General features: G+C 47.8%; 1 protein-coding gene and 1 pseudogene across 1 annotated transcript in view; both read left to right on the top strand.

Moving 5' to 3' along the window:
• The window catches only part of LOC148685812 (maestro heat-like repeat family member 5), a 50938-nt gene extending 30192 nt beyond the window's left edge, over nucleotides 1-20746 (top strand). Inside the window, exons 4-17 of the mRNA XM_088669669.1 lie at nucleotides 3249-3365; nucleotides 4231-4332; nucleotides 7512-7652; nucleotides 12055-12174; nucleotides 12859-12938; nucleotides 13124-13277; nucleotides 13876-13971; nucleotides 14880-14984; nucleotides 15456-15591; nucleotides 16397-16515; nucleotides 17042-17191; nucleotides 18497-18651; nucleotides 20360-20477; nucleotides 20579-20746. Coding sequence (XP_088525795.1) covers nucleotides 3249-3365; nucleotides 4231-4332; nucleotides 7512-7652; nucleotides 12055-12174; nucleotides 12859-12938; nucleotides 13124-13277; nucleotides 13876-13971; nucleotides 14880-14984; nucleotides 15456-15591; nucleotides 16397-16515; nucleotides 17042-17191; nucleotides 18497-18651; nucleotides 20360-20477; nucleotides 20579-20746 — 1761 coding nt within the window. The remainder of the gene's footprint in view (nucleotides 1-3248; nucleotides 3366-4230; nucleotides 4333-7511; nucleotides 7653-12054; nucleotides 12175-12858; nucleotides 12939-13123; nucleotides 13278-13875; nucleotides 13972-14879; nucleotides 14985-15455; nucleotides 15592-16396; nucleotides 16516-17041; nucleotides 17192-18496; nucleotides 18652-20359; nucleotides 20478-20578) is intronic.
• A 2545-nt stretch (nucleotides 20747-23291) lies between these two features.
• Nucleotides 23292-25020, top strand: LOC148685811 (spermidine synthase pseudogene; annotated as a pseudogene).
• The last annotated feature ends 1945 nt before the right edge of the window (nucleotides 25021-26965 follow it).

The following is a 26965-nucleotide window of genomic DNA, read 5'->3' as shown; positions in this document are numbered from 1 at the left end:
AGTCTCCTCCAGCACCATAATTCAAAAGCATCAATTCTTCGGCGATCAGCCTTCTTTATGGTCCAGCTCTCACTTCCATACATCACTACTGGGAAAACCATAGCTTTAACTATACGGACCTTTGTCGGCAAGGTGATGTCTCTGCTTTTTAAGATGCTGTCTAGGTTTGTCATTGCTTTTCTCCCAAGAAGCAGGCGTCTTTTAATTTCGTGACTGCTGTCACCATCTGCAGTGATCAAGGAGCCCAAGAAAGTAAAATCTCTCACTGCCTCCATTTCTTTCCCTTCTATTTGCCAGGAGGTGATAGGACCAATGACCATGATCTTGGTTTTTTTGATGTTGAGCTTCAGACCATATTTTGCGCTCTCCTCTTTCACCCTCATTAAAAGGTTCTTTAATTCCTCCTCACTTTCTGCCATCAAGGTTGTGTCATCTGCATATCTGAGGTTGTTGATATTTCTTCCGGCAATCTTAATTCCGGTTTGGGATTCATCTAGTCCAGCCTTTCGCATGATGAATTCTGCATATAAGTTAAATAAGCAGGGAGACAATATACAACCTTGTCGTACTCCTTTCCCAATTTTGAACCACTCAGTTGTTCCATATCCAGTTCTAACTGTAGCTTCTTGTCCCACATAGAGATTTCTCAGGAGACAGATGAGGTGATCAGGCACTCCCATTTCTTTAAGAACTTGCCATAGTTTGCTGTGGTCGACACAGTCAAAGGCTTTTGCATAGTCAATGAAGCAGAAGTAGACGTTTTTGTCCATGGAGTTTTCTTGGCAGGGTTACTGGAGTGGCTTGCCAGTTCCTTCTCCAGGTGGATCACGTTTAGTCAAAACTCTCCACTATGACCTGTCCATCTTGGGTGGCCCTGCATGGCATAGCTCATAGCTTCTCTGAGTTATTCAAGCCCCTTCGCCACGACAAGGCATTGATCCACTGGGAATAATCTTTGAAAATTCCTGGAGAACAGGTGAAGTTCCAGCAGACTGGAGGAGGGCAAATGTTGTCCCTATTTTCAAAAAGGGGGAAAGAGAGGACCCAAACAATTACCGCCCAGTCAGCCTGACATCAATACCAGGAAAGATTCTAGAGCAGATCATTAAGCAAACAGTCTGTGAGCACCTAGAAAGAAACTCTGTGATCACTAAAAGTCAGCATGGGTTTCTCATAAATAAGTCATGTCAGACGAATCTGATCTCATTTTTTGACAGAATTACAAGCCTGGTAGATGAAGGGAACGCTGTGGATGTAGCCTATCTTGATTTCAGCATGGCCTTTGACAAGGTGCCCCATGCTATTCTTGTAAAGAAGCTGGTAAAATGCAGGCTAGACAATGCTACCATTCAGTGGATTTGTAACTGGCTTACTGACCGAACCCAAAGGGTGCTCATCAATGGCTCCTTCTCATCCTGGAGAGTAGTGACTAGTGGGGTGCCACAGGGTTCTGTCTTGGCCCCAGTCTTGTTCAACATCTTTATCAATGACTTGGATGATGGGCTTGAGGGCATCCTGAGCAAGTTTGCAGACTACACCAAATTGGGAGGGGTGGCTAATACCCCAGAGGACAGGATCACACCTCAAAATGACCTTAACAGATTAGACAACTGGGCCAAAGCAAACAAGATGAATTTTAACAAGGAGAAATGTAAAGTACTACACTTAGGCAAAAAAAATGAAAGGCACAAATACAGGATGGGAGACACCTGGCTTGAGAGCAGTACATGTGAAAAGGATCTAGGAGTCTTGGTAGACCACAAACTTGACATGAGTCAGCAGTGTGATGCAGCAGCTCAAAAAGCCAATGCAATTCTGGGCTGCATCAATAGGAGTATAGCATCTAGATCAAGGGAAGTAATAGTACCACTGTATTCTGATCTGGTCAGACCTCACCTGGAGTACTGTGTCCAGTTCTGGGCACCACAGTTCAAGAAGGATACTGACAAGCTGGAACATGTCCAGAAGAGGGCAACCAAAATGGTCAAAGGCCTGGAAACGATGCCTTATGAGGAACGGCTTAGGGAGCTGGGTATGTTTAGCCTGGAGAAGAGAAGGTTAAGGGGTGATATGATAGCCATGTTCAAATATATAAAAGGATGTCATATAGAGGAGGGAGAAAGATTGTTTTCTCCTGCTCCAGAGAAGCGGACACGGAGCAACGGATTCAAACTACAAGAAAGAAGATTCCACCTAAACATTAGGAAGAACTTCCTGACAGTAAGAGCTATTCGGCAGTGGAATTTGCTACCAAGGAGTGTGGTGGAGTCTCCTTCTTTGGAGGTCTTTAAGCAGAGGCTTGACAGCCAGCTGTCAGGAATGCTTTGATGGTGTTTCCTGCTTGGCAGGGGGTTGGACTGGATGGCCCTTGTGGTCTCTTCCAACTCTATGATTCTATGATTCTATGATCTTCTTGCAGTCCATGGGACTCTCAAGAGTCTCCTCCAGCACCATAATTCAAAAGCATCAGTTCTCCGGCAATCGGCCTTCTTGTTCTTGAAGCTGCCAACATGAGTCTGACCAAACTGCAGGAGGCAGTGGAAGACAGGAGTGCCTGGCGTGCTCTGGTCCATGGGATCACAAAGAGTCGGACACGACTAAACAACTAAACAACAACAAATTGTTGTAATAGGGGTGCGGGTGGCGCTGTGGGTTAAACCACTGTGCTGCTTGGGCTTGCCGGTCGGAAGGTCGGTGGTTTGAATCCCCTCGACGGGGTGAGCTCCCTTTGTTTTGTCCCAGCTCCTGCCAACCTAGCAGTTCGAAAGCACACAGTGCAAGTAGATAAATAAGTACCGCTCTGGTGGGAAGGTAAACAGTGTTTCTGTGCACTGCTCTGGTTTGGCCAGAAGTGGCTTAGTTATGCTGGCCACATGACCCGGAAAAACTGTCTGCGAAAGCAGACAAACGCTGGTTCCCTTGGCCTCTAAAGCCAAATGAGCGCTGCAAGCCCAGAGTCGTCCGCGACTGGACTTAATTGTCAGGGGTCCCCTTACCTTTACCTTTAAAGAGTTGTAACATGACTCGGAATTCAGAAGATGTGGTTAAATTAATAGAATGTAGTTTTGCGTGGTAAGAAAACTATGTGTAAACGTGTAAAATTGCATACAAATCATTCAAACAATTGTCTAGTACTTGCAATCTATTATTATTATTTAGTCTTGCCTGACATTTTCACAAGGTAAAATGGAAATTCTATTGGTGGGGTCTCCTCACTGTGACTCACCCAAACCTTCCCCAACCCTTAGAATGCCCTCTATCGATACTATGGACTCAAACTGCGGGATTCCAGGAGCACAGAGACAGTCCGCCAGTACTTGCAGTTACTGCTGACGTTGCCTCTGGAAGAGGAGGCAGACAGACAGGTGAGTGAATGTGTGGGATGTCCGGGGGGTCCCACCGAGACTCTCAACCTCCAGCCTTCTCCTGGAAGAGCCTCCTTCCTCAGAACCCTCCTTGATGGCTCCAACCTCCTGCTTCAAGCGCCTCCCAGCTCGTCCCTCCCCCAGGCTGCTCCCCAGTGTCCCACCACCACGATCCAGGCTCTAGGTGCCCACCACTCTTACTCCGCCAGCCAGTCCCCACCAGCCCTCTGTCCTTCTTTCCTGAATTGTCTCTGCTCGTGACCTTCGTTCCTCCAACTACACCACCCTCCAAGGTTTTCGTGCCCCCCCCAGTCACACCCTCAAAGCCCCTTATACATAGTAGGAACCGCTTTTCAGCATTCTATACATCTGGGGCAGATTGGTTTAATTTGGGGTTAGCTCAGAGCAGCCAACATGTGGCCCTTAATGCCTTTCTGGGCAGCCCTCAGCAACCTTTGAGGCACCCATACACACCTGTAGGCCTTGCCCTGGGCTTTGGGAAGGAGGCATGTGTGACCTGCCAGGGTCCTGGAGTCCTCCAGCTTCCTTCCCAAAGCCTAGTTAGCTCTTTCCCAGCTTTGGGAAGAAGACGCTGGGAAGGCTCTAGGTCCTGCCAGAGCCTCGTGCCTCCTTCCCCAAACCCAGAGCCTCACCTGCCTACCTTTGGGAAGGCAGCATGTGGGTCGGGGGTGGTGGTGTGTGGGTGTCAAATTTTGGCCTTGCTCCCCTCTCCCACACGACAAGTCAGTGTGCGGCCCACAGGTTCTGTGCTGATCTACTCTTGCGGCCCACTTGCTATGAAAAATTGGAGCACCCTGCTTTAGATTGTGCATCTTTGACGTTTGATGTGCATCATTCTCCCTAGGGCATTTCGGAGGCCATTAACGTGGCAGCGTACGGACATCTCGCACAGATTTTCAGGGGAGTTCGGGAGTTCGGGCACACAAGCAAGGCTGAGATGTCGGAGGTAAGGGTGTCAAGTGAGGAAGGAGCAGAGCAAGCGTGTAGGTTAGCCGCCCCCAGCCTGGTGCCCCTTCCCCATCCATGTGTTTTGAATTGGCGTGGATGTAAATAGCCACTAAGGACCCATCCCAATCTTTCATAGCCAAAGTATATGAAACAGACCCTGGGTTCCTCTGATCTAGAAAAACAGAGCTGCGTTGGAAGAGAATTCATCCTGCCCCATTTCAAAATATGCTCTTTTTCAAGGGATGGGATCCTTACCATTCCCAAAAGGCAATAGGATCTGCTCATCCTCTCAGTATGGAAGGCCAGAAAACTTCCTCTGGGGGGTATGTCTCATTCATCCTCAGGGCCGTCTTGTGCAGGCCACCGGGACTGCACCTAGAGCCGGACCCTAGATCTGATTTGATCCCTTTGCTCAGTCAATCAGTCAGTCAGTCAGTCAAAGGGATTCATCAGCCAGTGTGGTGTAGTGGTCAAGAGCGGTGGACTCGTAATCTGGTGAACCGGGTTCAGGTCCCCGCTGCTCCACATGCAGCTGCGGAGTCGAGAGTGAATTTCATGCTCTTTATTCTGCTTGTAGTAGCAGGAAGAAGGGAAGAATGGCTCTTTCACCAAAACGTCTCCTATATACACAATGGGCCTTGCGTGATTGCCTACTTCAGGGCTGCTCCTGCAGGCCAATCAGGTTTCTGATTCACTTCCACCTGGAGCTGGATTGGGCGGCTCCTGCGGACCAAGCAGACTGCTGCATTCTGGATCCTATTGTTCTAGGATTCAGCTCAGTACATAACAGTGACCTTGGGCTAGTCCCACTTCTCTGAAGTCTCTCAGCCCCGCTCACCTCACAGAGTGTTTGTTGTGGGGGAGGAAGGGAAAGGAGATTGTTAGCCGGTATGAGACTCCTTCGGGTAGTGATAAAGCGGGATATCAAATCCATACTCTCCTTTTTTTCTTCATTGGTCATCACAAAAGTACAAGCAATACAAAAGTAGAGTGACTCATGTTTTTAGGTTGGTTGTCAGATGGCTGGTTGGCATTTCTTCAATAGTGGAAGCTAATGGGGACGATGACCCCCAAGGGTCATCTAGTCCAACCCCCTGCAATGCAGGAATCTCAACTAAAGCATCCCTGACAGATGGTCATCCACAACCTCCCAAGGGAGAGTGCTCTGCTGTCAGGAAGTTGCAGGGGTTCTCTGTGGTTTTGAATGAAGAGCCTCTTAGAGTTTGGAAGAGGGGAGGGAGCCAAACCCAAGAGAGAAGGCAGCCGGCAGGTTGGGAGAGGCAGAGAGAAAGAAAGAGGGGAGAGGTTTCAGCTGCAAGTAGCTTTTTTTTTAAAAAAAAAGGGGGGTGCATTTCGGGGGCAGGGGAGCTGACCAAGTTGCTCTCGTGTAAGGGTTCTTCTGCCTTCTGGGAGTGCCTGCTGGCCACATTCAAGTGTGCTTTAGAGTAGACCCATTGAATTGAATGAACATGACTAAGTTAGGCCCATTCATTTCCATAGGTCTCCTTGGAGGAAAGCATAGTTGAGTATCACTCTCTGTGTTCACCTCCATATATCACTCTCTGTGTTCACCTCCATATAATAATTAAGTGAATTATTACAAAGGCATAGTAACTGCGTGGAGATCTAACATCGTTCTGCCCGGACACTGAGGTCCAGTGCCGAGGGCCTTCTGGCGGTTCCCTCGTTGCGAGAAGCCAAGTTGCAGGGAACCAGGCAGAGGGCCTTCTCGGTAGTGGTGCTCGCCCTGTGGAATGCCCTCCCACCAGATGTCAAAGAGAAAAACAACTGCCAGACTTTTAGAGGACATCTGAAGGCAGCACTGTTTAGGGAGGATTTTAATTTTTAATAGATTATTTTATTTTATCTTTTTATTGGAAGCCGCCCAGAGTGGCTGGGGAAACCCAGCCAGATGGGCGGGGTGTAAATAAATTATTATTATTATTATTATTATTATTATTATTATTATTATTATTATTATTGTTATTATTATTATTACAGTTCCATAACCTAAGGGGGCCTTGGAGTCATGTGCCCCTGACTCTCCAATTCTCCAAGCCAGCTGGAAGGAGATCAGAACCTTTTCCTTCCATTTTCTGTTAACTTCCATCTAGTGTTACTTCAAACGCCCCAAACTATGGTTAATATTCACTGTGATTTGTTCAAAGGAGCCAGTTTCCTAATCCATGGTTAGAAGTTGGCTTGTTTCAGTTAGCCTTTGTTAAGATTAACCGCAGTGTGTCCTGATCCGGGCATCACTAAACTGTGGTTAGTTAAACTTGGAGGAAAAAGCTTCCAGCCTCCTTTTTGCAACTGTGCTAGAGGAGAAGGGAGCAGGAGCCGATGAGTCCAAGGCTCATTCACACAATAATCAACCATAGTTTATCACGGGGGAGGTGACCAAAATGGTGCCCTCCAGATGCTACAGACTGCAGCTCCCATCCCTCCTGACCAGTGGCCATGCTGGCTGAGGCCAATGGGAGCTAGAGTCCAAAACATCGGAATGCAGCCCTGAACTCTCTTGTGCTCTGCCAACCAAGAGAAATGAAACCCAGGAGTGTCTTGCCCCTGGATTTTTTCTGTGAGTTGGGAAATGACAAAGGAAATTTTCCAACCCTCCCTATGGAGAAGAGGTGCAGATCCACCTGGTTCATTTTAATTTTAAAAAAGCAGCTCCCGTGGAAGAGAGCACTGGTGGTCAGTCTACACTACACTGTCCTGCACTTTCTCACTGGTTGACTGACCGAACCCAAAGAGAACTCCTTCATGGTTCCTCATCATCCTGGGGGGAAAGTGACCAGTGGGGTGTCACTGGGTTCTGTCCTGGGCCCGTTGTTGTCCAACTTTTTTTTAACAAATGACCTGGACAAAGGAATCGAGGGGGTGCTCAACAAATTTGCAGATGACACCAAACTGGGAAGGGTAGCCAGTGCTGCAGAAGACAGAATTGGGATTCAAGATAACCTTCACAGATTGGATTACTGGGCCCAAACTCACAAAATGAAATTCAAGAGGGTCAAATGTCAGGTTCCACATTTAGGCAGGAAGATCCCGATGCACAGCAACTTACTGACTACTCAGATTTTCCCAGCTGCTAAGAGGTCCCAACTAAGTGGTGGTTTGCCTCCTATTGCGATGAAGGTTTCCAAACTCACTTTCGCCTCCCTTTCCTTCCAGAAGACAGGGGAGAGGAATGGCAGTCTCACCGTCATGCTTTGCTATGGCCAGATGGCTCTTGGGGCACGGCCAGAAGACCTGCTGTGCTTCATCGAGGTCATCGTGGAGGAGCTCCTCTTCCAATTCCAGAACACCAGGAAGGTAGGGCTCTCCTTTCCCCACAGATTCCTGTTGTTCGTTCTCTCGGCTATACCGTACTTTTCCATGTAAAAGACGAGGTGTTTTTGGAATTAAAAAAAGGATGTTTCAAAATGAGGATCATCTTATACACAGATAGTGCATAGGGGGAACGTGAGATTGGTTGCCGCTGCAAGCCGGAGATTGTCAGCGGCTCTTGTGCGTGTTACTGGTGGCTGCAGCAAGGGGCGGGGTTGATTGGCTGTTGCTGCAGCAATTGGGAAGGTGATTGGTGGTTTCTGCCGGCGAGGGGACAGACAATAGGTGGGTTTTGCGACACATTTGCGGCAGCATAAGTCCAGCGGGTGAGCCATTTTTTGAAAGCCCCCCCCAAATAATTGAACAACTGTGGGTAATCCCCCCCCGAAAGCTCAGCAACTTTGGGCAATCCTCCCCTCATTTTCTTAATTTGGACTCCCCAAAAATAGGGGGTGTCTTATACACGGAAAAATACGGTATACCCTGCCTTTCTCCTGTCAAAGGACTCCAGGAGGTGTGCCACTGTTTCCCAAGTGGTCCCCATCCCGGCACTGAGCAGACCTCCTGAGCTCCGTCAAGGTCCTTGCACCACATGCCTTCAGACTGTGCCCTAGGGCAGAGTCTCTGGCTTCATCCAGCAAAGGGATGTAGACTGGGGTGTATACTGACTCCACAAATGGGGTATTAGAGTGGTACCTTGGTTCTCAAACTTAATCCGTTTTGGAAGCCCGTTCTAAAACCAAAGCGTTCCAAAACCAAGGCATGCTTACCCATAGAAAGCAATGCAAAATGGATTAATCTGTTTCAGACTTTTAAAAACAACCCCTAAAACAGCAATTTTACATGAAGTTTATTATCTTGGAGTGCTTGGAGTGCAGCAACTGAGGAGGGAGCAGAAGGGCTTCTGCCTCTTGGATTGTCAAGGACCAAATGGAGCAAACAGCACGCAGACCTAGTGGTGGGAGGAAAAAATCCTTAAATAAGAGACATGGGGGAATGATCAATGGTCTTCAATGTCTGTATACTAATGCACAGAGCATGGGAAATAAACAAGATGAACTTGAACTCTTGGTACATCAAACTAAATACGGCATAATAGGCATCACTGAAACCTGGTGAGATGAGTCTCATGATTGGAATGTAGAAATAGAGGGATACAATCTATTTCAGAGAAATAGACCAAACAGGAAAGGAGGAGGAGTAGCGTTATATGTCAAGGATGTGTATACCTGTGAAGAGATCCAGGATTTAAAACTTCAAAGCCAAGTTGAGAGTATCTGGGTCAAAATTAAGAGAGAAAAATAACAGTGATCTCATTGTGGGAAGTTACAGGTAGGTAGCCGTATTGGTCTGACGTAGTCAAAACAAAATAAAACAATTCCTTCCAGTAGCACCTTAGAGACCAACTAAGTTTGTTATTGGTATGAGCTTTCGTGTGCATGCACACTTCTTCAGATACACATTGTGGGAGTTTTCTATAGATCCCCAAGCTAAACTGAGGACACAGATGATGCCTTCCTGGAACAAATGGCCAAGTATTCAAAAGGAAGTGAGATAGTAGTAATTGGGGATTTCAACTATCCTGATATTTGTTGGATGTCAAACTCAGCCAAGAGCATAAGGTCGAACAGATTCCTCACAGGCCTTGCCGACAATTTCATTGTCCAGAAAGTGGGAGAAGCAACGAGAGGATCAGCCATTTTAGATCTGGTCCTAACCAATAGTGATGACCTGGTTAGTGGGGTAGAAGTGGCAGGATCATGCTCTTCTGGAGTTTATTGTTCAGCGGAAAGGAGCAACCAAGCATACTAAGACTCAAATCCTAGACTTTGAGAAAGCCGACTTCAGAAAACTTAGGGAAACGCTGGGTGAGATCCCATGGACAGAAATACTAAAAAGGAAGGGAGTTCATGATGGTTGGGAGTTTGTTAAAAAGGAGATATTAAAGGCACAACTTCAGGCAATACCAATGAGACGGAAACATGGAAGGTGCCTAAAGAAGCCAGGGTGGCTGTCTAAAGAACTTTTAACTGAGTTAAGATTCATAAGGGATTTGTTTAGTCGTTTAGTCGTGTCCGACTCTTCGTGACCCCATGGACGAGAGCACGCCAGGCACTCCTGTCTTGCACTGCCTCCCGCAGTTTGGTCAAACTCATGTTCGTAGCTTCGAGAACACTGTCCAACCATCTTGTCCTCTGTCGTCCCCTTCTCCTAGTGCCCTCAATCTTTCCCAACATCAGGGTCTTTTCCAAGGATTCTTCTCTTCTCATGAGGTGGCCAAAGTATTGGAGCCTCAGCTTCACGATCATATCATATCATAAGGGATATGTACAAAAAATGGAAAAGGGAAATCACCAGAGAGGAATTCAAACATATAGCCAGCACATGTAGAGACAAAGTCAGAAAAGCTAAAGCACAGAATGAACTCAGGCTCGCCAGAGAGGTTAAAAGCAACAAAAAGGGCTTTTATGGGTATGTCCGTAGCAAAAGGAAGAACAAGGAAACAGTGGGGTCACTTAGAGGAGAATATGGTGAAATGCAGACAGGGGACAGAGAATGGGCAGAACTCCTCAATGCCTTCTTTGCCTCAGTCTTCTCCAAAAAAGAAAACAATGCCCGACCTGAAGAATATGGAGCAGATGATTCAGCAGGGGAAACACAGCCCAGAATAAGTAAGGAGGTAGTACAAGAATCCTTGGCTAGTTTAGATGTATTCAAGTCTCTAGGGCCAGATGAACTACATCCAAGAGTATTAAAAGAACTGGCAGAGGGGATTTCAGAACCACTGGGAATAATCTTTGAAAATTCCTGGAGAACAGGTGAAGTTCCAGCAGACTGGAGGATGGCAAATGCTGTCCCTATTTTCAAAAAGGGGGAAAGAGAGGACCCAAACAATTACCGCCCAGTCAGCCTGACATCAATACCAGGAAAGATTCTAGAGCAGATCATTAAGCAAACGGTCTGTGAGCACCTAGAAAGAAACTCTGTGATCACTAAAAGTCAGCATGGGTTCCTGAAAAATAGGTCATGTCAGACTAATCTGATCTCATTTTTTGACAGAATTACAAGCCTGGTAGATGAAGGGAACGCTGTGGATGTAGCCTATCTTGATTTCAGCAAGGCCTTTGACAAGGTGCCCCATGATATTCTTGTAAAGAAGCTGGTAAAATGAGGGCTAGACAATGCTACTATTCAGTGGATTTGTAACTGGCTTACTGACCGAACCCAAAGGGTGCTCATCAATGGCTCCTCCTCATCCTGGAGAGTAGTGACTAGTGGGGTGCCACAGGGTTCTGTCTTGGGCTCAGTCTTATTCAACATCTTTATCAATGACTTGGATGATGGGCTTGAGGGCATCCTGAGCAAGTTTGCAGACTACACCAAATTGGGAGGGGTGGCTAATACCCCAGAGGACAGGATCACACTTCAAAATGACCTGAACAGATTAGACAACTGGGCCAAAGCAAACAAGATGAATTTTAACAAGGAGAAATGTAAAGTACAACACTTGGGCAAAAAAAATGAAAGACACAAATACAGGATGGGTGACACCTGGCTTGAGAGCAATAAATGTGAAAAGGATCTAGGAGTCTTGGTAGACCACAAACTTGACATGGGTCAGCAGTGTGATGCAGCAGCTAAAAAAGCCAATGCAATTCTGGGCTGCATCAATAGGAGTATAGCATCTAGATCAAGGGAAGTAATAGTACCACTGTATTCTGCTCTGGTCAGACCTCACCTGGAGTACTGTGTCCAGTTCTGGGCACCACAGTTCAAGAAGGATACTGACAAGCTGGAACATGTCCAGAAGAGGGCAACCAAAATGGTCAAAGGCCTGGAAACGATGCCTTATGAGGAACGGCTTAGGGAGCTGGGTATGTTTAGCCTGGAGAAGAGAAGGTTAAGGGGTGATATGATAGCCATGTTCAAATATATAAAAGGATGTCATATAGAGGAGGGAGAAAGATTGTTTTCTGCTGCTCCAGAGAAGCGGACACGGAGCAACTGATTCAAACTACAAGAAAGAAGATTCCACCTAAACATTAGGAAGAACTTCCTGACAGTAAGAGCTATTCGGCAGTGGAATTTGCTACCAAGGAGTGTGGTGGAGTCTCCTTCTTTGGAGGTCTTTAAGCAGAGGCTTGACAGCCAGCTGTCAGGAATGCTTTGATGGTGTTTCCTGCTTGGCAGGGGGTTGGACTGGATGGCCCTTGTGGTCTCTTCCGATTCTATGATTCTAAGATCTAACAATACCATTTCTGGGTTATTTTCAGGATTGAGTTAGTGTTAGGGTAAGGATTAGAATTAGGGTTAGGGTCAGTGTGACTTTATGTTTCCTTGTGATTTTGATTCAATCTCAATTTAATAAAATCTCTTCTCCTTTTAGGACGAGACTCTGAAAAGGAGCTTCATCAAGGCAGCGATTCTAACCACCAAGGCACTTGTGGAATTAAATTTGGGATATAACATCTTCCCCCACAAGGAAGAGGTCACCAGCTCTATCATAGTGAGTTAAAAAGAAAAAAAGAGGGGGATCTCCTGGGGGTTTTCCACTGTGTGTGTGTGTGTGTGTATGTGTGCAGAGAGGGGGTGCAGGGTAGCACCCCCCCTTCTCTCGTGTTTTAAATAGCGGTGTAGGTCTAGCTCTGAGTGGTCACGTTCTGCTGCAAACCCTCTTTAAAGGCAGCCCTACATTGTGGCAACCTCAGCAGGATGTCACCAGTGCCTGAGTAAAAGAGGCTAGGTTCTCCCAGGAGGAGAGGGCTGTCGATGGCTACCAGCCATGATTGCTATGTTCTACCTCCACAGAGGAAGGATGCAATGTTTCTGAATATCAGTTGCTGGAAGCCACAGGCGGGGAGAGGGCTCTTGTGCTCATGGTCTGCTCCCTGGTTTCACACAGACGTCTGGTTGGCCGCTGTGAGAACAGGATGCTGGACTAGATGGGCCATTGGCCTGGTCCAGAAGGCTGGTCTGATGTTCTTATGAGGAAAGATGGATCTGATTCCCAGATCCAGGAAGCCCACTCTTCTCCCCTGGCCCTAGGAGGACCCACTTGCCAATTGCAAAGAAGGTGTCAAGTGGGCTGGGCTGGAGAGGGAGCACAATTCAGGTCTTGGTCTTGGTGTGGTGGTAGCTGGGATGGAGCCTCCAGGTCTCTGACATGCTGCTGTGTGCTTCCCCACCACAGGAAATTATCAAAGCGGAGCCGGCGGTGCCGTTTTCAACTTACCTCCTCCGCCAGGCGATGGAGACCGTCGCACAGATGACGTAAGTATGGGGAGGTACTTCTAGTCTCCCTATAGCTTGTCACTGCCCCACCTATTCCTGGCACTTCCCTTGCCATACCCTGAAATTGTACCCCTTGGCCAGACACAGTGCCTATTTCCTCACCAGGTTGATGGACTGCTGGGTGCTGATCATTTCCTCTCCCCTCCTTTCTCTTTCCTCTTCAGTGCCTTGAGACCACCCACCAACCAGCTCCTGCGGAGTAGGCTACTGCAGAGCACAATAAAAAAGGTCTTCGCTTTGCCCGTTACACAGAGCCAGGTAACTGAACTTTCTGCTTCTAGGGATAGGAATGGAGGAATATGGGGTTGCCAGGTTCAAGTGCCTGAGCTGTGTAAGCTACAAATGAAGGTGGAAGTACGATAGTTAGGGCCAAATGGTTTGGAACACCCCAAGGAAGTTGAGCCCAGTGTGGAGTCCTCTATCTTTATATCCCATGACCTGTAACCTTTCTTGATGTATGTCAAAGAACGTTGGATGTTTAGGACTCTTTGGGCGCTGTCTTTGGAGCCCTGCATAAGCTTTGTTACAAATTGGCTGAGCAGCTGGTGGCCAAGGCTGCCCTATTGCAATAGCCCTAATATACTGGGTCCCTAGCTGGATCTGCTGAAGCTTGCTGTGACTCTCTTGATTCTGTGTGCCATTTAAAAGGTGTTCCCTCACCTGGGCAATGGACAGGTGGTATAGAAATAAAGTCTTACCACAAGAGCCACCCCTGTGGCTCTTCCCCTCATTTTTCGTTCTGGCTACGGGCTGCAAAAAGACTTTTCTTTCTTTGAAAAGAAATAGAGTTGAAGAATGTGTGCTTCTCCAGATGGGCTGCCCTTGGCCCAAGAGTCAGGAGTGGTTGGAGTCCAGAGCACATGGGATTTCCATGGGGGTCTTCAGCTTTTAATGGCTTTTGCTTTTCTCCTTTCAGGACTTTTACCAGCAGACAGTCAATGCATGCATAAACATGCTGAGCAGCTTGCTGTCGGAGGCCCCCTCCCTGAAGACCCTGCAGCAGATATTGGAGGTAAGGGAGTCCCCAAGATGTCAGAGCAGATCCCCGGCAGGAGGACAGACCCCCTTGAAATGATTGCATGGGGGGGGGCACCTGTGGCCAACTCACTGGTTCTGGATGCTGATGGTGAACTGGGCCTCTGTTCTGCTAGGAATGCTTGTGCAAGGCACACATTCAAAGATACCGTATGTCCTCTGCTGATGGCATGAGGGGAAAGGCCGTGGCTCAGGGGCAGAGCATCTGTTTTGGATGCTCAAGGTCCCAGGTTCAATCCTCAGCATCTCCAGGTGGGGCTGGGAAAAGACTCTCTGTCTGAAAACCCAAAGGACCAGCTGCCATTCATCATTCCCTGTGGGCAACACCAAGGTTGGTGCATGAATGGCTGGGCTTGGGCTAAGGATGCGGCCTGCATTCCATGGCTACGGCTGGGCTGAGGTGGATGTTATATTATTGTAATTATCACACACACAAACACACAAATGGCAGATCGCAGGGCAGTTCACAACATGAAAATACAAAATGAGAACACAAAATACACAATAAAACAAAAACAAGCCAAGAGTGAATTAATTTCTAATTCTATTAATGTTCAATGTGTTTCTTTTAATGGCTTATTTTTTCTATATCTCAAGTTGTTCTTATTTTGTTTGTAAGCTGCCTTGAGTCCCTGTCAGGGAAAAAGGTGGGGTATATAACAACAACAACAACAACAACAACAACAACAACAACAACAACAACAACAACAACAAAGGAGACCAAATTGAGCAAACTTTCTCCTTTACAAAACAACCCCTTTTTGCAATTTGTCCCCTCTATGGTCCCAGCATGATTGATCCAGCCAGTAGCTAAAGCTTTGTGAATTTGCAAACCCGGATTAATGCTTGTCCGTCCATGTGATGATTATTATTTCTCTCCCGCAGCACACAAATAGCTGGATAGACTCCCCCAAAATCTACGAGCGGGAAAGAGCTGTGAAGACCACCAGCTTTCTCATGAAATATGTTTCCGAGCATTTAAACTTTGATGTGAGTGACCAAGGCTTAATGCCGAAATTTCAGATTTATTTATTTTTAATGTATTACATTTCTATACTGTGGTACCTCCGGTTAAGAATTTAATTTGTTCTGGAGGTCCGTTCTTAACCTGCAACTGTTCTTAACCTGAGTTACCACTTTAGCTAATGGGGCCTCCTGCTGCCGCTGCGCCATTTCTGTTCTCATCCTAAAGTAAAGTTCTTAACCCGAGGAATCACCATGAACTCACCTCCCTCATTCTCTTATAATGGCATCAAGGCCTACCTGAGAGGTTCCAGGACTGAGTTCCAGTGAGTTCTGGCTGGAAAAAAAGCCCTTGGGTGGGCCACCTAAGCACAGGTCTCTTGCTCTGCGCCCCTCTGCCACCTTTGCCAACTGAAAGCATGGCAGATGGTTTTCTCTTGCTGGGCTGTGTGGGGCGAGGGCTGACTGTGCACCTCTCTCTCTCTCTCCACCTCCTAGATATCCCAGGATTTCCCCCTTCTGGGGCAGCTGGTGGCACTTTTATCCCTGCACCTGGCAGACAACGGGAAGGACATTGGGCCGCAATCCGCGGAGGCCTTGTACCACCTCCATTACATTTTGATATCCAGAATGGGTGAGTGGGATGCTGGGAAAGGGTGTGTTTCTTATAGGCCACAGGGTGGGAGATCTGTAGCCCGACAGCGGCTGCTCCAACTCCCAACATCCCTGAGTGTTGCCCATGCTGGCTGCCGCTGGGGTTGATGGGAGTTCAGGAGGGCCAGAATTCGTGCCAGCACTGGCCTAAAGCAAACACCCCGTTGGCCAGAGATGAGAGGGCAGTCTGAGGGGAGGGATTCACTGCTTAGGAACATAAGAAAAGCCTTCTGGATCAGACCAGTGGCCCACCCCAGTCCAGCATCCTGTGGGAAACCAGCAATCAGAATTCGAACTCAAGAGCTCTTTCTTCTCCTGTGCTTTGCTGCCTCTGACTGCGGAGGCAGAGCATAGCCATCATGGCTAATAGCCATGGGTAGCCTTCTCTTCCATGAATTTGCCTCATCTTCTTTGAAAGCCATCTTGGTCCATGGCCATCAATGGCTCCTGTGGCAAGGAGTTCCAAAGTTTAGCTGTGCACTGCAAGAAGGAGGACCATCCTGAAACTTCAGTTTCATTGGAGGCCCCGGAGTTCTCATGTTAGGAGGGAGAGAGAGAAAGCTTTCTCTCTCCCCACTTCCCCCTTGCCATACATTGCGTCTCCTCTTCCTCGCCGTTTTTCTAAACGGAACCCCCCCCCCCAATGCTGCAACCATAGAGCTCCATAACCACCCCACTCCTTTGGGTTGCCTTTTAGTTCTGATTTATAATTTTTGAGGTGAAATTTTTTTGAGGTTTTGAGCAGGGAGCACTAATGCTGTGTTCTTTTGTATGACCCTTCTTAGGAAAGGAAGTGCGGAGCAGGGAGCTGCAGAGGAAGGGCCACGTGGTGAAGTGGGCCAGAGAGGACTTTTTCATCTCTGGCCCCTCCATTTACATCGATGACATCACCAAAGTGGCCAAGGTAGGTGTGGCTTTTTGTACTCTTTCTTGCTAAGACCGCAGCCAGCTCCCAGATAGCAGAGGTTTGTCCATTCGGGCAAATGGGGCCCTGCCCCACCAACCTCCTCAGGCAGCCCACACCACCTAGGGCAGGCTTCCCCCAACTCGGCCCTCCAGATGCTTTGAGACGACAATTCCCACCATCCCTGACCACAGGTCCTGCTAGCTAGGGATCATGGGAGTTGTAGGCCAAAAGCATCTGGAGGGCCAAGGTTGAGGAAGCCTGTTCAAATCCCCACTCAGCCAGAAAACTCACGGGGTCCGTCACAGCCTCTCGGTCTAAAGTACCTCATGAGGATAAAATGGGGAGGAGAGAGAACCATCAGAATTGGAGAGTTGGAAGGGATCCTGGGGGTCATCTAGTTCAACCCTCTGCAAGGCAGAGTGGATAGATAGGTCACTTTGTTTGTGAAGGCGCCCGTGGTCTACTGAAAAGTGGCCAGATGTGGAGCAGAAGAAAACTCCCTCTTCTTTCTTCTTTGTGCCAGGCCTTTGGGGAGCACCTCACGCCCAGCCAGATCAACGAGGTTGTGCTGATGGCGATTGACAACTTGACAGTAGAAGGCAGAGCCACCTCGCAGGCCGCAGGAGTCCTGCTGAGTTCCTTCCTTGAGGAATGCGGGATGGAAATGGAAGAGGTAAGGCTCAAAACAGAGGCAGAGAGCAGGTTTCCTACCAGTGAAACATTTTCTTTGAACGTAGAATTAGCTTGTTTCTGGGTAGTAAGAAGGCATTGGTTTCCACGTCTGTGGCGGGCGCCTCTGTTTCCATTCTGCTGCAGTTTGGCTTCCAAAATGGCAGTATTTTAAGTACATTCTTCCACCCTGTCCATGTCAATGCAAAGGAAACAGAATGTAGACAACACTGAGGTCAATGGACCACTGCTATTCCTAGGGTTAACAGGAGAGATGAGTCAAGCCGGCTCTTGGATCTGTTTTCTATTTCTTTTGTGGTTCTCTTTTGTAAGCTACATGTATTGAAAATCTAAATACACATTTTCAAGCAAACAAACGAATACTGTAGTCATTAAATTCCAGTACCTAATAATTTTTCCTCTCCCCCCCTCCACTGTCAGGGTCTCATAGTTGCTCTCTTCACACACAAACAGTAGTGGCAATGTCGTTCTATAGCTTTTATTTCTTGCTATTTACACAACTGGGCATTTCAATCTGTATCGTTGATTCGCGGCTTCTTTTCCGACCTTCCACCTACGTTCACGTAATCACGAGGGGGCTCAGGTCTTTGCCCCTCCCCTGACTCGGAACTTAACCCTTGCACGGTCTGTGAACTTGCCTGTTCACTTTCCTGCGTCTCTTTACTTTGTGTTCCCTCCCCCTCCATGGGCTGTAAAGAAAGAAAGAAAACCCTGCTTGATCCTGGCTCTCTTTCATCTTCGGTCGCAGGGTTTGCTATCTCTTCCTGCTGCTGCCAGTTCAGCCTCACTGGGATATCGTATGTCAGGGGACTTAGAGCGTTTTCCCATTTCTGTGCATAGAGAATCCTAGCTGCTGTAGTCACATACCCGTGTTTCTCCACAAATAAGACACCGTCTTATATTTATTTTTCCTCAAAAAACAACAACACGGTGGCTTATTTTCAGGGGATGTCTTATTTTTTAATTATATGTCCAGCCTAGCCTCTTCCTTGGCGCCCTCCAGAACTGCGCCTATCACTATGTCTTATTTTCAGAGTATGGCTTATATTGCACAATTGCTTAGAAATCCTGCTATGGCTTATTTTATGGGTATGTCTTATTTTAGGAGAAACAGGATACACAAATAACTTCACCATCTTTTTTGGAACTTCTGACCCTATAACCCCAAAAGCTTCAGTTTTGTTTTGTTTGTTTGTTTTTCTCATCATATATCATTTCTCCGAAATCCCTCGCTTTCTTTCAGGTCCACCTCACTTTCTCATCCTGGTCTTCTTTTATCTTCTTCCAGCTGCCCATGATCATCAGGGAGATCTACCACCATCTCCCGAGCATCCCAGACGCCCGAACAAAGGACGAGGCCCTTACAGCAGTAGCCAACATTGCGGCGAAGCGGCTGACCCCAGTGCTTGACAGCCTGTTAGACTGCTCCACTGACTGGGATGAGTAAGGGCCTCTTAAAATTATTAACGGACATTAAGGAGAGAGGTGGTTGGGGGGTCCCTGATCTTAAATTATATTAAGCCTCCGCTTGTTTTTGATGGATGAGAGAGTGGATGGTATTAGAAAATCAAGAGCTCTTGGAATTGGAGGGATTTAGGAATAACAAAGGCTGGCACGCATACTTATTACAGGAAAGCAGAGGGAATGATAAAAGTTTCACGGATCATATAATTTAAAAAATTGGTATTTTAAATCTGGGATGAATACAAAAATTTATTAGAGACAAAGACGCCCTGGTGGGCGTTGCCATTGGAGATGACGATGATGAGCGGCCGAGGTAAAAGTGGAAAATGGCCAACCTATCAAGAATTGATAGTGAAGGAGGAAGGAGATCAATTTGTAATAAAACCATATGAACAGACAAAACATCATTGTGCTAGCTGGTTACATTATCTCCAAATACAAAGTTTATTTTAAAAAACCATAAAGAAATAGGATTTATTGGGGGGAAATCTAAATTACAAGAAATTCTGATTGATAATATGGTTAAACCGCTATCCAAGATGTATAAATTTTTATTAGAGTGGGAATTAAAAGATGAAGAGATAAAATCTGTAATGACAAAGTGGGCCCAGGATTTAGGAAGACCAATTTACAAAACACAGTGGGATAAATTGTGGAGATCAACAATGAGATTTACAGCGTGTTCAGGAATTAAAGAAAACATGATGAAGCTTGTATACAGGTGGCATTTGATGGGAGTGTAAAGAAATAAATAAATTTTGGAATGATATATATGAGAAATTGAAGAGAATGTTAAAAGTCACATTTGAAAAACCCCCTGAATATTTCTTATTAAGTTTAATCCCAGAAAATATCCCTAGAGATAGAGTTAATATTTTTTTGTATGCTTGTGATGCAGCGAGATTAGTATTAGCTCAAAAATGGAAAGGAACCGGAATACCAACAATCCAAGAGTGGCAAATTAAAGTAGTAGAGTTTATGAATTTGGCAAGGATGACGGCGGCAATGAGGAATATACCAAAACAGAGAACAGAAGCAGAATGGAGATATGTGGAAGAAAATATTGAAACAGAGTTATTGATTTGCTTTGAGTAGAGAAAACATGCAGGAATAAATCAATTTGAATTAATAAGAGGCAAAGCAAATTAAGGGATGATAGTAAGGGAAACGATATATTGGCGATTGGAAGCCAATTTTAATTTAAAATGAATTGATTTTATGTGCGTATGTTTATGTGTTATGATTTGATTTGGGGATGAGTTATGTTATGTTATGTTACGTTTGTTTAATTTGATATTGTATATTATTTACAGTTTGAAAGATTTAATTTGCCCAGCGAGTTTTGATCAATTTGGTTTGTCTATTTATGTTGATTAATTTATGTTGGGTGGCTTAAATGTGTATTTATGTTTATCCCCTGGTGTGTGTATAATTCTTTTTAAAAGTTTCTTGAATAAAGTTTATTTTTAACATGGGGGGAAAAAAAGAGATGAGTGTGTTACGGGGAAATAACATATAGGAATTAGGGGAGATTGCTTTGCCAATGTGCAAAGCTTTTGTGAGGTGGAAATGGGGAGAGCTGAATTTAATGTATGTATGTGCAATATAAAGCTTAAAGGGGGGGGGGCTGACCTGACTTTTTTTAAGAAAAGGGGGGAAAGAAAAAATCTCTTTTTAAAAATTGCAGAAGAGCCACAGCGGTCTGGAGAACTTTGGTCAGCAACCAGTATGCCAGCAGCCAGCTAATTAAACCTATGCTGAGGAGGATCCTGGGGAAGGGCTCCAATCCGCAAGTTCCAACAGCGGTAGGAAACCATTCAGTTTCTATGTTGCTTCCTGCATAGAAAGTTGGGAGATTTGACGATGACCTCTGCTGAATGACGTTCTCCTGTCTTTGTCCCTCCAGGCTACCAGCGCTCTGTCCCGGATACTCACCTTACCGGAGGCTTCGGGGCTGCTGGAACAGAACTTCCCCAGGATCCTGCTGGCACTCAGCCTCCGCCTCAGCTTTGTCCTGGAAAAGAGCAGCAGTACCATCACAGGCCCCTCTTCCTGCCTCGATCCGCTGGCGTAAGGGACCTACTAATGCATTTGGGGTGGCCCTCCCTTCTCTCTCTGGGCGCTTGTCAGCCTGACCCATAGCCGTGATGGCTCAGCCCTCCCCCCAAGAGATAGGCCTCCTTTGGACATGGAGGTTCTGCTAAGGTTAGGTAGCTAAGAGACCCAGGCTTCCCCAACTCCTGTACTCTTCAGTCGTTTTGGACCACAACTCCCACCAACTGGGCTGAAGATGGGAGTTGTAGTCCAAAACACCTGAAGGACACTAGGATGGGAAAGGATGTTGGATGGGCTGATTTTGGTGGGGTGAGACTCACGTCTCAGGAAACCTTAAGTCTCCATCACAGCCGAAAGGTTGCAGCTTGTGCTGGAACCATGTGGGAGGGTGCAGAGGGCGATGGTTGTGGTTGGATCCATCAGGCCAAGCAGCTCAAGACTGCAAGATGTCAAGGACCTCAAACTCCCCAGATGAACCTCCCCAGACCTTGTGATCATCATCAGAGGCCCCTCGTCATGTGCCTCCTCCACGAGAAGTCTGGAGGGTGGCAAAAGAAGAAGGGGTCTTTTCTGTGGTGGCTCCCATTAGTGCAACGCTCTCCCCAGGGAGGTTTGCCTGGTGCCTTCATTATATACCTTTAGATGCCAGGCAAAAAGGTTCCTTTTCAACCAGGCCATTGGCAGATTAACATCCTACGCCCTTTCAACTGTGTTTGTGAGAGGGAGAGGGGTTATTGGTTTGGTTTGTTCATGTTTTTCTTATTTATTTTGTGCTTCTTATCTTGTATTTTTATGTTGTGAACTGCCCTGAGATCTACGGGTGAAGGGCAGTATGCAAATTTTTAAAATGGAAAAATAAATAGTACAATATTCTTGGTTTCTTCACTTGACTCAGGACCACAGTGCAGGCCATGAAATATCTGGTTGGCCGTTTTGGAGGCATCACAGACGGAGAAATGTTCCACTTAGAAAGCTGCTGGGACATGCTGGCACATAAAGAAAACTTTTTCGAAGGCATCCGTCTTCTTGCAAGGTAAGAAGGTGAAAAGGACTGGCAGGTGAGGCAAGAAGAGCAGCCCCCCCCCCCAGGCCTGCTTTCTGGGAAATGGGGATAAACTTTTGACTTATTTCAGAAAATGTATGTGCTGTTGGTTGTAGTAAAACAAACCTCAAAGCGGCTGAAAAGAAAAGATAAGAAAATATCGATTAGAAAAACTAACAACAATAATTTGAGACTTTTGAAAAATTAAAATAACAATAGACTAAAACCAGATTGGTCCCAGCTCCTGCCAACCTAGCAGTTCGAAAGCACGTCAAAATGCAAGTAGATAAATAGGAACCGCTCCAGCGGGAAGGTAAACGGCGTTTCGATGTGCTGCTCTGGTTTGCCAGAAGCGGCTTTGTCATGCTGGCCACATGACCTGGAAGCTATACGCCGGCTCCCTCGGCCAATAATGCGAGATGAGCGCGCAACCCCAGAGTCGGTCACGACTGGACCTAATGGTCAGGGGTCCCTTTACCTTTACCTAAAACCAGATTAACATTTGCACCAGCTTTCTAAACATCTGGAGGCAGTGCAAGACAGGAGTGCCTGGCGTGCTCTGGTCCATGGGGTCACGAAGAGTCAGACACGACTAAACGACTAAACAATAACAACAACAAGCCATGCACTCTCAAGCATCCCTTCCTTGAAGGAGAGCTAGATATTGGGATACGACTTGGGTGAAATTGGAGAGGAGCAGAGGGTAGTGACTGGAGCAACCCAATCAGGTGGGCGGGGTGCAAGTAATGTTGTTGTTGTTGTTGTTGTTGTTGTTGTTGTTGTTGTTGTTGTTGTTGTGCCAGCTTCAGGCTTGTGCATCCTTTGTCTCTTATTTTGATGTTACAGGACTTTGGCGGCATCTTCAAAAAAAACCTATAAAAGAATATTCAAAGAGGCCGGAAAATATGTACATCGCCGCAACCGAAAAGAGACAGCCATTGGAATGGCATTTTATTTTGCTGTGAGTGTCGGAAACGGGGAAAGAGGCGCTCCTGCTCATGGGCGTACCCAGCATGGGGCGGGGGGGGGCAGCAGCCGAGCGAGGAAGGCAGGTATCCCGCCGGCCCAGAAGGGAAAGGGAATCCTCAGAGGGAGCCGCTTGAGCTCTTGTAAATGCGCGACGGGTTGGGGGGGGTTGCCGGTGAGTTTCGCGGAGAGAAGGCAGGCGCCTTTCCCTCAATGCTGCGCTTCGTCGTCACAAGCACAAACCAGCTCTGCTCGGCTGGCCTGGCGCTCCTTGCACCCGGAGCAGGGCGCCAGCTCCCCTTCCACCCATGGAGAGGGGCCAGTTTCCAGGAGAAGCGCCCCTTTGTCCAATTGGTGGGCGAGCGCACAGTCAGCAGCCCTTGAGCGAGCGAGCGAGCTCCAGAGAGGCGGCCATACATATAGTGTATGGACTATATTTTTTATAGAAGAATTATGAATAGATAATAAAAAATGCACTTTTTATGCTCCAACAGGGGATGTGCGAATCCGAATCAGATTCGGATGCTTCTGTGCCCTAGCGCCTCATCTGGTCTGAGGGCAGAATCTCCAGGGCCAGGAACTCAATCATCTTTTCTGAAGACTATCTCAGCAGGGAAATCCTGCATATCTGGTGTTGGTTCTCGCCGTTCCTCATCTCCTCACGAGAAAACCCTGTCTCAGAAACCTTCAGCCCCGAGGTGGCCTGCGCTTGCGGAGGCGAGGCAGAGTGGAGCAGAGGGGCAGCCGCTTCACCTTCCCCAGTTTGGCTGGCCATGGAGCTTAGCTTGGGAGGCAGAGGAGGAGGAGGAAGGGCAGCAGCTGGAGGGGAGGCAGAGGAGGAGACAGCAGCCCCAGCAGTCGTCATCCAAGAGGGCTGGTTCCGCGAGACGTGCAGCCTCTGGGCTGGGCAGGCCCTCTCTCTGCAAGTCCAGGAGGTCCTGCATCACCAGCGGTCGCCCTTCCAGGAGATCCTGGTCTTCAGGAGCAAAACATACGGGAACGTCTTGGTCCTTGATGGAGTCACCCAGTGCCCAGAGAGGGACGAGTTTTTGTACCAGGAAATGATCGCTAACCTTCCCTTGTGCAGTCCCCCAAACCCACAGAAGGTGCTCATCATTGGGGGCAGCAATGGAGGAGTCTTGCGGGAAGTGGTCCAGCACCCTTCCGTGGAGTCCATGGTACAGTGCGAAATCGACGAGGATGTGATCCAAGCATCTAAGAAGTACCTCCCAGGGATGGCCGTGGGATATTCTAGCCCAAAACTTACCTTGCATGTTGGGGACGGCTTCGAATTCATGATGCAGAACCAGAAGGCTTTGGATGTGATAATCACAGACCCTTCCGACCCCATGGGTCCTGCAGAAAGCCTCTTCAAAGAAGACAGCTCTGCGGGACGACGGCATTCTCTGCTGCCAAGGCGAATGCCAGTGGCTGCACCTGGACCTCCTAAAGGAGATGTGGCAGTTCTGCAAGTCGCTGTTCCCCGTGGCCGAGTACGCCTACTGCACCACCCCGACCTACCCCAGTGGACAGATCGGCTTCATGCTCTGCAGCAAGAATTGAAACCCTAATTTCAGGGACCCTGTCCAACAGTTGTCCCAGAAGGAAGTGGAAGCAAGGAATCTGAAGTATAACTCAGGTGTCCACCGGGCAGCCTTTGTCCTGCCTGAATTTGCACGAAAGGCTCTGAGAACCCCGACGCAGATCCACCTCTGGCCTCGGATGGCCCGGCGGGACGGAAAACCCCAGAAGCCTCATCCACCTAGCGGATCGCCTCTGGCAGGCGGGCGGGCGGCCTGACATGGTCCTCGCTTGCCTTGCGGCCTCTAGCCTGCCAGCTAAACATTCATTCCAATTAGGTATTTTAAAAAAGGAAAGGACTCTGGGTTTGCACCCAGCCGCAGGACCCCTCTTCCAAACAACCCCCCACCCCCACCTACCTAGCTCAGGCTTTGCTATTGGGCCATTGCTTGAACTCGTCTCTCCAGCCTGTGGAGCATGAATGTAGAGCCTGAAAACCCCACCCTGAAAATGCCCTATTTATAACTGACCATTTATTTCCCTTGAAAGTGGTTGCCATCTAGTTGGGAAAGACCAGGCACAATGGTTTGATGCTCTGCCTTTGGAGGGGGCATGGGGATTGGCATTGGGTGGGGTGGGAGCTGGCATAGTTGGATATCTTTTCCCTTGCCTTGCTCCCCCTTGCCCCCCAGCTCCACGGAATGCCCACAACTCTTTCCTCCTTGCCTGATCAGGTGGTTTGGGTCACATGCCCCCTGCCTGCCTGCCTGCCTGCCTCGATTCCTGAGCCCATCAGCGGGATCTCTTGGCGGCGTTTTAATTGGGTGAGCTACAGACAAAGACCAGAGTTGTCTGTAGAGAACCGTTAACCTCTTTGTATAGTAAACGGAATCAAATTAAAAAAGAAAAGAAAAGAAAGAAACTTTCAGCCCCAGTGAAAACAAAGCTTGATACTCCTCAATGGGAGAAATGTAAGTCAGATTCATATACAACAGAAAATCGAGCCCCTTCCCCTCACGTTGTACAATAAAACCTTTTTTTTATCTCTCCCAAAAATATTAATACAATAACTTAACTAAGTCTTAATATACAATAATAACTCAACTAATCCTCATCTACAACCTCTTTATACTTCCAAATCTTTTATTAAACACTGCTAATCTTACCATTATTTCCTAAATAAACTTTAAATTTCTTCCAATCTTCTTCCACCGACTCTTCCCTCTGGTCACGGAGTCTCCCAGTCAGCTCGGACAGTTCCATAAATTCTATCAGCTTCAACTGCCAGTTGTCCACCATAGGTAAATCTTCAGTTTTCCAATTTCTTGCTAATACTATTCTAGCTGCTGTTGTGGCATACAGAAAAAACGTAATATCTTTCTTAAGTAGTTCCTCTCTAATTATTCCAAGTAAAAAAAGCTTCTGCTTTCTTAACAAATGTGTTTTTCAACACTTTCTTCATCTATATATATATATAAATGGTGAAGGTGCGTGTGTGTTATTCCCCACTTTTCTCCCACAAGCACTTATCCGTTCGCCCTGAAATTTGGCCACAACCTCAGGGTCACATGAGGGCAGGTAACCATGCACTTACACTGACCAGCTGACACACCTAACACAGGTAAAAACATGGATTTGTGGTCAAAAAAATTGCACCCCCAGTGGACATTCAACTAACAACGGACAAACATACTCCCACAATCCCTCACGCCCCGGAGACCACTCCTCCAACAGAGAACAAACCACCCGAGACCACGGCGCTCCTGACGGAACCATGCCCAGTTCGGACATTCCACACCCGAGACCAGACCGTTCCCCAGGGACCCGCGGTCACACAGGAGATTACGTACAGTGGTGCCTCGCTAGACGAAATTAATTCGTTCCAGGACTCAATTCGTCCTATGAAAATTTCGTCTAGCGAGGCACCATTTCCCATAGGAATGCATTAAAAGTCAATTAATGCGTTCCTATGGGCTCCGGGGGCCTGGCGGCGGCACGGTACTTGCTCTCTTGGCTCACGGAAGGCAGGCAGGGGCTTGCTCTCTTGCCTGCCTGCCTTCCCTGAGCCAAAAGAGGTGTGTGCCAGGTGGCGTGGGGGGGGGGGAGAAGCAGAGGTTCTTCCCCCCCCCGCCTCGCCCAACAGAGCCGGCATTTGACGGGGCTTCCAAACCCCCATCAGATGCAGGCTCTGTTGGGGGGGGGGGGAACGAAGGAAGAGAAAGCAGCCCTTTCTCTTCCTTCCTTCCTCTCCCCCTGCCGCCGACAGCAAGGACAGATCCCGGGGTTCGGACAAGTGCTGCAAGAGCTTCTCCGAACCCCGGGATCTGTGCAGGCTCAGCAGCAGGCGGAGAAGAACAATTTCGTTCCTCTCCCCCTGCTGCCCTGTTGTCTGATCTAGAGAAGCCCCGTCTGATCTGCTCTGTGTCAGGCGGGGTGAGGGGAAAGCAGAGTCCGCTTTCCCCCCCACCCCACCTGACAGAGCCGCCATAGGACGGGGGTTCGGAAGCCCCATCCTATGCCGGTTCTGTCGGGCGAAGAAGCGCCCGACAGAGCTGGCATAGGACAGGGCGAGCGCAGCGGACGGGGCTAACAAGAGAAAGCGTGCTGCACTCGCCCTCAAGCTGGCCCGGGATCGGCTGTTTTAGCGCCGCCGCCGAGGCGAGCGGGAGAAAGCGGGGACTTCTCGCTGGCTACCTTCCCCAAGCCAAG

Source organism: Zootoca vivipara, chromosome 5, assembly GCF_965207765.1.
Source record: "Zootoca vivipara chromosome 5, rZooViv2.hap1.1, whole genome shotgun sequence".
NCBI classification, from domain to species: Eukaryota; Metazoa; Chordata; class Lepidosauria; order Squamata; family Lacertidae; genus Zootoca; species Zootoca vivipara.
This window is presented reverse-complemented; position numbering and strand designations above follow the sequence as displayed.